Below are 13641 nucleotides of genomic sequence, written 5' to 3'. Positions count from 1 at the left end.
TCTATCTATCTATTGTTTTTTTTTTTTTTGGGCAATAAGCAAACGAGTAAAGTATTTTTTCTACGGGGAAATCGGAAATCCTTCAGAGTCAATGTTGCCCCATATAAGAAACCCGTTCATAATATTATCAGGGAGGTGGAATTCTAAAAACATTTTGATAAAACGCTTTTTTCTCAATTTACTCGAATCCCTTCGCTATGATATGGAAGTGGAAAATAAAATGCGAACATATCGAAAAAAAAGTGAATAAGTGGGGAATTATATATACTCTGTAAACTTTATAAAACAAGTTGAGACGAATATAAAAATTCAATAGGTGAATATAAATTTTGAAATTTAGAATACTAACGCAAACTATATATCTCTCAGTTAAAATCTACGTGTACTTATAGTAATCAATTTTTAAAGATTGCGGTCTCACAGTTTGGCTTTATATCTTTTTTTTTTTATTTTCAGGATGAAAAAAATCAATTGCTTATAACAAATATTTGGCTGAAATTGGTAAGTGATAACAAAGAATGAAAATTATTTTTATAATAAATCATCTCGAAATAATTGCGTATTTCTCAAGTATAGCCTAAAGTTATTTGGCAAACCGCATAAAAGGAAAAAATTCATTTTATTCTCGTTCGCAAACTGAAGCCCAAGCATATTGATATTTAAAATTTTAACGTAAGCAAAAAATGGAGAATATATTAAGTCTTCTGCCATCTAGGGCAAGTATGTACACTCGCTGTGCTGATGCTAATGCAGCGGATTCGCTTTTCTCGCATATAAAACGACTTTGTTTTCGTTGTTATTGCAATGCGCAGTGTTATTGAAAAAAAAAGAAGACATAAAGTACTCAGTTGGTAAATATATAACACGTGCACATATGATCGATATTACTCTCCCCCACCCCGCAGAAGTAGGCAGCACATAGTAACACTAAATTGACACTTATGAACGTAGAAAGTTTCATACAAAATGCAAAGTTTCCGAAATTCGGGAATGCCGCTTTCAAATTAAAGCAAATTAAGCCAACGATTTAAAGGGCAACAAATATAGAACACCCATATAAAATAGTCCAAAAATGTCCTTAATCAGGCTAAGCAGAAAAATGGTTTCCTTTATTTGTGTGCTGGTATCACGATTGTGTTCTTAAATCTGAACTCACAAACAGTTGTATTGGGTTTCTTTTAGTTCGAAAGTTGACTGAATCGATCTATGGATTCGACAGAAAAATCTAGAGGTATTTTTAGTAGCATAACGTTAATTCAATATCCTATGGCCACATTTTGCACTAAGAGTCAACGTCCCATCTACCCATAATATTATGTGCTGGCATTATACTCTTATATACCAGAGCTGTTACATACGCAGTTGAAGACATCATGAGAGAGTATTGATTAAACAAACGTAAGATATAATTTTGATTTTTGAATCAAAAAAAAAAAAAAAAACAATCGATTTAGAAAGTATGAAGATATTCGGCTCAGGCCGAAAGACTCTTTTATTTTTCTTTTTCTTATTTTTTATTTTTATTTTTTTTTTTTTTTTTTTGCGTTTTAATTTCCTGCTATAAAGCATTGGATCGCCTTTAAGAGAAGAAAAAATCTTAAAATTATATCGAACCAGAAAAGAAATAAAGAGACAGCAAGCACAGAGCACAAGATAAACAGCCTTAGGAATTGGCCGCACATTTTCAACAAATTTGACCATAATTTATCATAAGGTTACAAAATAAATTTTCCCAACCCCTGTAGTGGAGAATAAATACAATGCTTTTTACATTTCCTTGCACATGAGCTTTCCAAAAATAATTGCTTAGCTTAAAGGCAAGTTATGATGAAAGGAAAACAATAATATAAACAGCTTTTAAACAATTTGCCTTAGCCTAGTTGCACACAGTCAAACAGTTTACTTTGAATTCTAAATTGGTAAGAAAAAGAAATTAATAAAATTTCATAACTTTAAGTCAGGTACTCATAAAGCGTTACAGGATACCTCATTACAATTATTTTTTCTTTCGAACGAATATTGCTTATATTCTTTATTAATATCGTACATATATCAGATATATTATTAAAAAATTCCAATTTATTAAAGAGGCGGCCTACCATACCAGTTGAATAATGACTTCTGCAAAACATTGCAACTTTGTTGTATGCTTTTAATTTATATAAAACTTAGTGAAAGAACGGGGTATGTTATTGCGATGCCAAACGCGAATAGACTTTACTCCACACTCAAAAAACAAGTAGCATCCAAACTGTTCTTTATATGTCGGAGCTGTGCCACAGCTGCTAACCTCGCCCCTTACTTCCCATGACATTGAATACGGTTGCAGATTAGTTAATTCTGAGCGTTGTTAACTATGACATCACCTTAACTAATAAGTTTTTCACCTGTACGTAAAAATACGAGGCCCAATGACACGAGCTAAGAGGCCATCGATGCATTCTTCCAGTTTTCAAAGGCTGATTAGCGCCTGAGATCCCAGATTTGTAACACATTAGGACGTAGTACAACGTACAATGTAACTATTTCTTGTGGTCAAGGCGAGGCTTACCTAAGGCCCATATCTTCTGTTCAATCAAGCTCCCGATTACCGTTCAAAAACCATTTTTAGTATTTTTGTTACCGTTCGGTGGATTTAGAACATATATATAATAGAAACGACGAAACTCTATCTAAGGCCATCAGAACCGGCATACGTGGTCCCTCTAAAATCTAACTTTTACATTTCACATTGGATTATATGATATTAACATAATAGGCGTCATGCTCTCTCCCAACCACCATTTTGTTGGTTCCCAGACTTACCCTCGGCTTCTCAAACCCATATAACTTCATACATGCAAAATGTTGAATGAATTCGGTAGATGACTACGCCTTGCTCAAATGTGACGGTTAACTAATTTTCCCGGTTCATTTTTCGACATGCGAACTTTTAAAAGAAGTCGTCCATTCGAACCAAAGCGAAAACACATCTTAATCGACTGCCCTGATCGGTGCGGTCTTCAAAGCCTATAATCGAAACATATATGCAAACTTAATGTATGGTATATCATGTAGTGTGCATAAAACTGTATGCATTCAGCGAACGTCACAACGATTCATATGCTTATATGCAACAGTATCCTATACATATTTGACAATATCGTTAAGTCATTTATAAGTTCGCATAAGCTTATAAGTTTACATAATTGTTGCCCAGGGCAGTTGTATTCGAGAGTAACATAACTCTCATTCAAATTTGACATAATTTAATTCCTGAAATTGACGTAAGTTTGATTTAAAAGATGCTAAGGCATATGTCCAATATAATGGCGCATGTATGGCATATAACAACTTCGTTTTATGTAATATTTATCCAAGCGTCATTCAAATGATTATCAGGCTCATAATGAACCTACGAGTTGATAAATCTAACCTATAGTAGGTATCCATAGCGCATAACAAATTGATTTATTATTCGATAATATTTTAGTTTTAAAGAAGTTTAACGCAATGTAATACGTTTTCGGTTCAAGGCATAAAGCGCTTATCGAATCTGTTACTCAATTGTGATTTTCAATTGAATAAATTAAAGTAAATTGATAAACATTCACGACATTTTATTGCACACCGCGCCCATGAAAGAAAGGATTTTTCAGCGAATAAAAAAAAATTACAAAATATTTGCTTTAAATCTTGCTTCAAACGTCAACCGCCACTACAGCTAACACAGTCCGCTTTGCTACTATTCTCTTCATCAAGATCTACTGTCGTCGCGATGATTGTTGTGAAGCGTGCTTCGATCTTTTTCCCATAGCAACGTCCGGACGCACTTGAGACAGACACACCTTTTATCATACGAGAATCATTTTCTCATTTTCTGGCGTAAACTTGTCACTTTTTCGGCCACATTCCATATAAACTCCTCGGTTGAAAAGTCCTTATATGAAAAATTGTACGTTTGTGGACATTTCCAAACGTCAAAGGACATCCAAAAGAGAACATCAGAAAGCATCGCGGATCCAGCCGTCCAGTTTATGCGTTGCATAGCTTAAGGAAAACACACACCATAATCTGCAGAAATATTGTTACATTTAAGCTTCGATTATAAACTATCATATGTGAAACATAACGGAAGCATGCACGCTTGACAGAAGGTACAACAAATGTGGTATACTTAACGCGGCATAATCGACAAATGTACTGCAAATAGAAACTTAATAAAATACGATACTTTATTGACTTTTACAAATTGGAAAATATAAATGCTTTCCGGGATCTTTCTGTTTCATTCGACCATAGACTTCGTTTCAATTCACATATTGATCATGTGATGAATAAAGCTCGACCACTACTAGGCGGGCAAAACTATTATCCGATTAAGTTAACTTTCAATTTTTGCAATAATTTCACGGTAATCTACATATCAGTGTTATCGGAAGCGTCGTAAATTCTTCCCTGATTTTACTACATGCGGTAATATACCCGCAAGGTTATATGCCCATAGACCATGTACATGAATGAAGCAATTACGCAAAAAAGGAAATATTTACAGATATTTTTTGGTAATTTTGGTCCAAAGTATCAACGGATCAATACGTTTTGAACTAAACAGAAAACGAAAAGACACAAATCAAGTTTATAGCTTCAAAAAGTTTACACAAAGCCACTAAAAAGGACGAGGTCGACATCGTTAAGTGAATTTCACAAATCGCGTTTCTCAAGAATTTATGTATTGTTGATGAATGCAGGCCGGATGGTAATGCCCTCTAATTCAGCCCTACCGACGTTTCAATATGGGACGTCAGCAAAGTATACGAAATAACAATGTCATGATTTTTAAGGTTAATTACATTAATAGTTCTTGGTGATATCCTCCAATGATTGCTGCCTGGAGGAACCCATAATAAAAGAGGCCGCCACCTATGTCCGTCGCCATCGATGTTAATTCATCGCTTACTCTGTCGATCAACGACTGTCAATTATCATGACTCAGTGGTATTTCCTGCCTTCGTATTGAGCAGAAAAATTCATGCTGTCGTTGAATGGTGTTTGCCTGGAATAAAATTCGAAGAAGAATTCCCCTTAAGGAGCTCACCAGAATTGCTTACATTTCAGCAGGATAAGTTAGACTGTTGCGTTCTCTTTGCGTTTGGTGTGCTTCCTATTAGAGCACAATGGCAATGTATTCAAAGTTCTTTCATATCACCTAAATGCTTTAATCCGCAGAACCAAAAAAAAAAAGAAAAGATTGCCGACCCCAGTCCTATAGTGAGTGATATGAAAGCGAAGAGAATTATTATCAAAGATGTCATTTTCTGATAATTAGTTGTATTTTTCACAAGTCGTGAGGTGTTTAAGTGCAAAACTCTCTTAACTATGAACGTAATAACTGAAAAAATATTTAAAAGTGACTGCATTAATTGGGTGTTTTTTGTTTTTTTTTTTGCTTTTTTTGCAATTATGTTGTCAAGTTTATGCTTTCATTTGGGCTGTTGAACTTTTCATGTTTCGTTTTGATTTCTATTTGGTTTGTGAACAAATGTGAAACCCGTGAAAGAAATTAAGCCCAATTGAACGTTTTTAATTTATTTTACTTGTAAATTTTCTTTTTATTTTTACAATCAACACTTAATGAGGCGTGCGTTGAATGAAAAGCAGGCTATGGCAGTTAAGTCAATTATTATTATGAATTTTATTTTCCCTCATCAAAGAAGAAGAAAAGAGAAAAATATATGGGAAAAGCTTGCGGTATGATGTTGACATTTTAATTAAAACGACATAAATTGATGAGAATAGTAGATGAATATATAAAGCAAAGCAGTAACGAGGAAATTAAACGTTAAATGATAACTGAAATGTCGAGACAGTTTTAATTCCTTTTAATAACGTTAATTATAATAATGAGATTTCTTCCTTTTTAAAATCCAAAAACAAGCGAAGTATATTGAAATCCTAAATAGAAGCCGAGTGCATTTATTTATTTATTTCTCCTTCATATATTAGAATCGTATGTGAAGAATGGCTAAAACGGCTAATATTTTCTCCTTGTACTATTTATTAGAACACTCTGATAGGGTTGTAACGTTAATTGCAGTAACTATATAGGCAGCCGTTAGCAGTAGCGATTTGGGTCTATTTGTACGAACGTATGTGACTTTAAGCGTAATTTTACCTCAAACGTTAAGATTTAATTAAATAAATCTCAATATTTTGTTTTGTTGTTGTTGGCTCTTCTTACAGGAATGGAACGATATGAATCTACGTTGGAATGCTAGTGATTACGGTGGCGTTAGAGATTTACGCATACCGCCTCATCGCTTATGGAAGCCGGATGTTCTTATGTACAATAGGTAAGTGGATTACATTTTCATCATATATATCATATGCCACCCATGCATATATATGTGTACATAATTTGAATTATATCTGGTCGATGACGCTTCATCTTAGAGGACCTATATATTTTCTTAAATTTAAAAAAATCAAGCCGAGAAGAAGTTTTTGGTAATTGAATTATATGAATTATTTGAATGTCTTCCTCATTTCACCAATGCGCCGATCACTTACTATATATTCCCTATATCTAACGGTCAGCTACATATGTCAACATTATATATATTTGATATATTCAATTGTAGTCTTTAGCCTCTTTCCGTCCTTCTCTCTCTTGCATAGATCAGTACGACTTTTGTTTTGTTTTCTTTCACTACTCTGTCACTTGCGAACAACACTTCGATTGTCTTGCAGTGCAGCTTACGTGTGATATGACTTTTTGAGTTCTTAGTTACATATATATTCCCAAGCTATGTTTTAGCTTTCGTTATTGTAGTTGACAAGGGTGACGAACGACACCATACTTAGGTGAATAATTTTAAACGTACCAAATAGGTAAACATCGTTAAACGTATAATGAAGTCTAGTAAGCACTGCTTAATAGCAACTAGTGCAGGTGCAGGTAATCGGTATGCATTCAACTTTTTCCTGTAATTCGGCGAATTAAGGGCTTATTGGCCCAGTCCCTCCTACAAAGTGTGACACTAAGATATATTATGATTTTTTTATTATTTTATGGGAAAGACAGGTAAAGAATCGAACCTCCTTGCTCTTTTGTATCAGAAAGTATTTGAAAAGGTTAAACAAACTTGCGGTACCGTTCAACAGTTCGCAAACTCAAATCCCGTTAAAGCAATTTGTACGCAAAGTCTCTACTTTCCTTATTAGTATTTTGAACAAAAAAATCAATTATTTCTGAATGATTCACTTAAATGTAGGAACATCTTTATTGTGAACAAATTTTCCAACTTAGGTGCTCCATATATGATGAATGTGTTTCTTCGAAAACTGCAAATACATTTTCTAATAATATGAGCTTATAATGCTTTCGATAATATCAATCACATCACAAAGATGCACTGACATATACACAGAGAAAGTAAAATAAAGAAGAACTTGACAATCTGAGCGTAAAAGTCTTTAGATGGGAGAGCAATTGGAAAGAACATAACACCTTTTACAACGCTTTTAATGGAAGCATATCCAAAATTCTGGTGCTTGATTTGTCATATTGCACGCAAGCACATTGTCATCCATTTAAGAATACGTTTACGTGCATCATAGAAAAACATCGGCAACAACATTGATACGTACGGGTATCCAAGTAAAACATTTATATTTTACGCAAATGTAAGCAAATAGCAATGCTAGTTATACAAATACACATAGCACATAGCACTTTTCACATGCAAGTCAAATAGAGCAGAACGTTGAAAGTGGAAATGGATTTATATATACATATATTGTTTATGTATTTACATAGGATTTGGAAATGAACTCTCCCGAAATCGCTTCGCATCTTCTACTCCTTGCAGGTCTCTTCCGATTCTTAATTTAGTTAAGATTTCAGTTTCTGCCTAGATTGGACTTTATATCGTCGCATTGTAGCCGTCGGAAGGGTTGCACATGTTCTCCTATTTATGGCGTCAATCAACATTAGTCCTATTCACTCCCATAAAGTCTTGCCAAGCCAATGACAAACGATTTTCGTAGGCTTAAACTCATGGGTAGGCCAAGGCAACGTATTCCGAAACGTTGTTTATGGCGACAGAAATGTTAGAGGACTTATCTCTTGCAAATAAAATCGGAAAAAATGTCTCCAAATATTGAAACACTTAGACGAAAGCCGCGTGAAAGCAATTTAGTTTTTGTGTCTCTAAGCGCAGTTCAATGTTTAAAGTATAACCTAAAAATGCAAAAGTAATAACTACGTTCAGTCGCGATCAGCCTGCTATTGTTGCTTGCATTCGAGTAGCATTTTCTGTGCAATGGTAATAGCTGTGCGTTTGTGTGCACGTGAGTGGCAACAACATTAAGAAGGACATACATGTTTTAACATTTAACAGGCATTTAATCTTAAAAAAATGTTTTAAAAAACAAACAAAGATATATAATAAAATAAAAGAGTTTCGACTATAAAATGGATTTTCGCTTCAATTAAAAAAAAAAAAAAAAAAAAATTTAATAAAATGACTCTTCAGTTTCACTTCTTCCCACTTTATCTCTCGTCTCTTTTTTCGTTTATTTATTTATTTTTTTTTTTTTTTTTATTTGAATATGTTGGCCGTAGCTACAATATTTACACGCAATCGACTATGTATGCGAACATTGGCAGAGCAGTTAAAATTAAACTAGGACCAACAAAGTGAAATGCAAAGAGAAGAACTTATATTGGACTGAAATCGAATTTTTTATACTCATCTCTCATTTATAAGGAAACGAGAGAAAATAATAATAATAATCACTAATGGAGCTAAGGTATAAGTAGGAGTACCTCACAAACTGCAAACGACACTATACCGATCATATTCCTTCGTATGTTACGTTCGCCCCAGCTTCCATCCTTGCCTTAGCTACAATTCTCTCTAACCACAGCCATCTCTATTTATACAAAGAACAGTCCCTTACCCAACTGTTACACAAGACAAGAAAAAACATTGTAGTTGGACAAAACCAGAATTGAATTCAATCATCCGTTCCAAAATTTGCACATTAATTTTGTATGGCAAAATACTTACACATAACAATTTATGTTGAAAACCTTTAAAAGCTGCGATGCATTTTCCATAAAACGACTTTTTGTAATGGAAAGAGGAAGCAATAGTGGTCAGATCTCATTCACTTTCAATAGCGTTCATCCTTGGAGCAGAACACCCCCAGGATAACTCGAAACCGGTATTAGGCGTGTAAAGAATTAAAATTTACTTCAAAAATGACGAGTGAACAACAGTGTCCAGTTAACTATTTGGATTTACCATTATCTCGAGTGATTTCTAGTTGAAGTCACTAAGCTAAATTAAAGTTTTCGATCCGTCGGTTCAGGAAAACAAATATATTTTTTCCTTCTCCAAACTTCCATTTTAAAATTTTTTAAATATGTACAAGCCTAATGCTTGGTAAATATATACCGGCGTATTACTTGAACACTTGCCAAACTGCGATTCCTTCTTGTGAAGGTACTATTTTCAAGCATTACGCGACATGGCAAGTCAGCAACTTGAACTACACTATCTTTTCCTGCTTAAGTCGTACAAAATGAAAATAATGCAAAATGAACAGGATACAATTTTAGAAGAATGAAACGCATTATTCAGCGCTAGGGAATCATTAACATTGACGGTAAATTCGAATACCATTGACGTTCCCATTCTTGACACTGGAGGGGCGCATTCACTTATAAGCCGCTTAAACCAAACGAAAATATCGCTCAAGAGCACTAACAAGAAGCAAAAGATACAAATGAATAAAAAAAAACTGTTACCTTACCGTATCCGTCATAGATTGATTGTCCGCAATAATGCTGCTCGGTCTCATATTGCAAAATTCTTTCAAGAAATCCTGAAAGAAGTGTTGAATTGCAGTGCGCTACCATCCGAACTGAATCCGGCAAATATTCCGCCTTATAATTATTAAACAATGCTTCTATTCTACTCAGAATACCCAGAAAAGTCGATGCTTACCTAGGTAGCCTCAAACGTCCAGTTTTCTTTTCGATCTAAAGTTCAGATTCTAACAGAAGGATTCGGAAAATGTATAGCAAGCGAGGGACACTTCGAAAATCGCCCTCGCGGCTACCAAAGATATATTTATATACAAACGCAAGCATCTCAGCAACGAGAGCGACAGACGGACAAATTAATAAGCAAACCTACATACATTAGCCAGACCGCTTCTGAACATTGCAAAAAGTTACAGAATCGAAAAAGATCACTTATAAAATCCATATGACGATAGTAATAATTATATTTTATAATTTTTTATTTAAAAAATAATTTTATTGTATAGAAATTTTATTATTTTTATTTCTATAATTTATTTATCTCAAAAAATAAATTCCATAATTTAAGTGAGATGAGCATTAGGGCTAAGACTACCACAAAAATCTTGTCTCTTCTTCGTACAGACGTCAAGAGTCCATTCGTCACTCACAGTACCGAATAATTTCCGAGAAACATTAAGCATGAAGCAACGTGTTTTTATTATAAAAAAAAAGTCTATCAAAATTACTGCTCATATACCATAATTGAATGTCGACAAGGTGGGATGGAAGATTCGCTATTTCTCTTGCGATGAAAGCGCTTGAAGAATCGCTTGAGAATATGGACACAACTTAGGATACAACTTATTGGAAGACAAATTGCAAATTCCGCTGCTTTACTAAAAGACGTAACGTAACGTAAAAGGAATTTACTAACCCGACTTAAGACGTAGCTGCAGAAGTTAGATCGAATACAATAAATCTGTAAAAAATGACATATCAAGTTTTCCATTAACATTTATTCGGTATTTTATTGGCAGAAGAGTTTCTTCCACACAGCACAGGATCGTAAGATTGTAATTTCCGTGCATTTGCTTTGTCATCAGAAGCCTTTGCGATGAGCACGGTGTGAAGATTGTGATCGATTTATCAAAGCCCGTCTGTCCCGCCCCCCCCAGGCGTATGTGTTTTTAAATTTCTCATTCTCTTTAAAATTTAAACTTTACATATGAGTGAGAGAGAGCAAGAAAGAAATCAACAAACGCACCCATAATAGACTAACAAACCAATTCAATGTCGAATGCAGCCGAACATCTTGATATAATATTATCTGCAATTGCTTACAAACTGTAACAGATATCGAAGTGAACTTCCGAATTTACAATCTATACAATACGTACGAGTTGTACAAGTACTTGTATGTAAAAACTGTTACAATCGATTTAGAGACACACATCTTAGTGATAAAGGAGTAAGCACATTCGTATATATTTACCTAAGGCAATCGTATATCGAGGGCTCGCTTCATTCCTCTCAACATATTTATTTATTTATATTAAAGTATCATAACATCTCATGAAATTTCTTTTAAAGTTCAGACAACCAAAAATATGTCTGCGAACAATGGATCCTCATATGCCCATATATATATATATATATATATATATATATATATATATATCTCCAAAATATTCCAACACAAATTTACATAAATACCAAATGTTAAAATTCAAACAATACCGTGTGCTTATCTTTAATACCCAAAGAAACCATAACAACCCCTACAGCAATTTTGCTTAACTTTTGCAGGAGGGTGTTAGCATTGGACGAGCTGAGACCTTTTTCCCCCCTTCCCTTTTTTCGTGTGGTTACATTCGCACAATTTTGTAAACAACAACAATAAGCAACATTACTTTAAGTGTTTATGCTGACATACACATGTGAGAAAAATAAAATTTGCTTATTCTCTCGCTCAGAAACTTTATTTTCGTTCTGCAAAGTTTTCAGGGTTTATCAGTTTACAAATTATGTGACGGCAGACAGTTATATAACAAATAGTTAAATGCTGCGTAAGCATAACATTCACTATCGTTATATATATATATATATATATATCTTGCTAGTATTTGACAACTTTTAAATAGAATTTTGTGGTTTATTATAAACGAAAATTACGTAACCAAATATATTCAAATGTGACTTATAATTAAAAACAAAGCGAAAATAAGAGAGAGATTTTATTCACTTAATCGAAATCTGCTAACACCCATTAAACCTACAATCATATTACATTTAACCCTAGAATGTAAGAAGTGTGAAACCAATTATCCAAATGTAATTATTATTTAAATATTTTGATTAAATATAAGTTTTCAACTTGGACTTCTTACATGACAGCTCAACAAAAATATGCTTTTAAATATACTTTTAAATATACTACAATACAGTCGGTATGTTAGGCTAAATATAATAAACTATTAAACATTTCCACAAGGAGAACGTATACACAATTACATACATACGACGATAAACTGAACTAATTTCGAAAACGAGTTACTAGTTACGTAAGCAGTTAATTAAAAGGATTAGGATTAGTATTCGGTTCATCGAATTCAAATGTACTTGAAGCGATTGCTGTCGTGTTTATCGAAAATAGTTTTCTTGGTTATTTAGCTATTCGGATATGCAATGAAATTACCGTTGGTCACGGCCGGACGGAGATTAAATAAATATTTATTAATATATGGCCGAGAATTACTTAAAGTCAATGAATGCCGTTAATGGCTTCTTATTGTGCAAATTTCATCCCTACAAAATGATACATAGGAAGATGACAAAAATACATATCCATAGCTGTCAGAACCTGTTCACATCACATTATTTTGTACATACGTAGACATAAGAGACCTTTGAAAACTACGAAATATGCTGAATTCAAATCTCAGGATTCTCCCGTTGCCGAAACACTTTTGCGCAATGAATTATTGTCGTAAAAGGAACGACTTTTCTGTCAATAATCGACGTTGCAAGACGTCTCAATGAGAGTGTGCGCATAGACTGCATGGAGAATATATAGAGAGATTTACATTAATTGGATTAATAAAATAAGAAATTATTATTAGTGACGATAGAATACAATCAAAGTAACCGCAAGTTACAACATCGGATATAGATATGAAAGACTTCAGAAAATACAATCCACTCATTGCATGTGCCAGTGCCAGTGGAATACAAACTATGGACTTTGTAAATCCGTCTCAAAATATGCACATTTCATGCTCCTATGTCCCGTCATTAGTCGACTTTAACTCTTATGTAAGCCATGTGCTTCTCCAAAAAAAAAGTGTGTCCCATATCTCAGAGCCTTAGAATAACTTTTTAATACTGGCCTAATTCAACTTACCAGGTATAAGTAACATTTTCAAAAATTGTTGATGATCAAAGCTGCTTCGTTCCTAACTCTCACAGTATAGCATGTGATGAGCCCTTTTCTATGATGTTTGGATTTTATTTCTTTCAGTTTAAATATATCTAGAATTTAAACAAAAGAATTTCAGATCTTATGGTCTACAGTAGTAAACATTTGAACATTTCGCTTACCGATCCCTAAGTCTTCTCAGCAGATCTTTTGCATTTAATTCTTAATATCGCTTAGCTTGATGCCAAATAGAGTTCTAACCTTTGACAATGCCCTTCTCAGCCATGTTGATCTTAAAACGTTTTGAAACAAGCGTACGGACCTATTGTATGATAGTAACTTGCGCTTATACCATAACGACACTAACAGGTGCGCACCTGCCATATATGGCGCTATATGGTCTACTAAAAGCGGGTCCACATCGATGAAA

The 13641-nt window shown here is 33.9% G+C and overlaps 1 protein-coding gene across 1 annotated transcript in view; it reads left to right on the top strand.

The window, feature by feature from the left end:
- The first annotated feature begins 462 nt into the window (after window positions 1-462).
- Window positions 463-13641, top strand: part of LOC119643498 (neuronal acetylcholine receptor subunit alpha-7-like) — an 87953-nt gene continuing 74774 nt past the window's right edge. The window contains exons 1-2 of the mRNA XM_038042860.1: window positions 463-501; window positions 6223-6332. Of these exons, the coding sequence (XP_037898788.1) occupies window positions 6235-6332 (98 nt within the window). The 5' untranslated portion in view covers window positions 463-501; window positions 6223-6234. The remainder of the gene's footprint in view (window positions 502-6222; window positions 6333-13641) is intronic.

The sequence above is a fragment of the Glossina fuscipes genome, unplaced genomic scaffold (assembly GCF_014805625.2).
Source record: "Glossina fuscipes isolate IAEA_lab_2018 unplaced genomic scaffold, Yale_Gfus_2 0, whole genome shotgun sequence".
Classification (NCBI taxonomy): domain Eukaryota; kingdom Metazoa; phylum Arthropoda; class Insecta; order Diptera; family Glossinidae; genus Glossina; species Glossina fuscipes.
The sequence above is the reverse complement of the archived record's forward strand: the minus strand, read 5'-3'. Positions and strand labels throughout refer to the sequence as shown.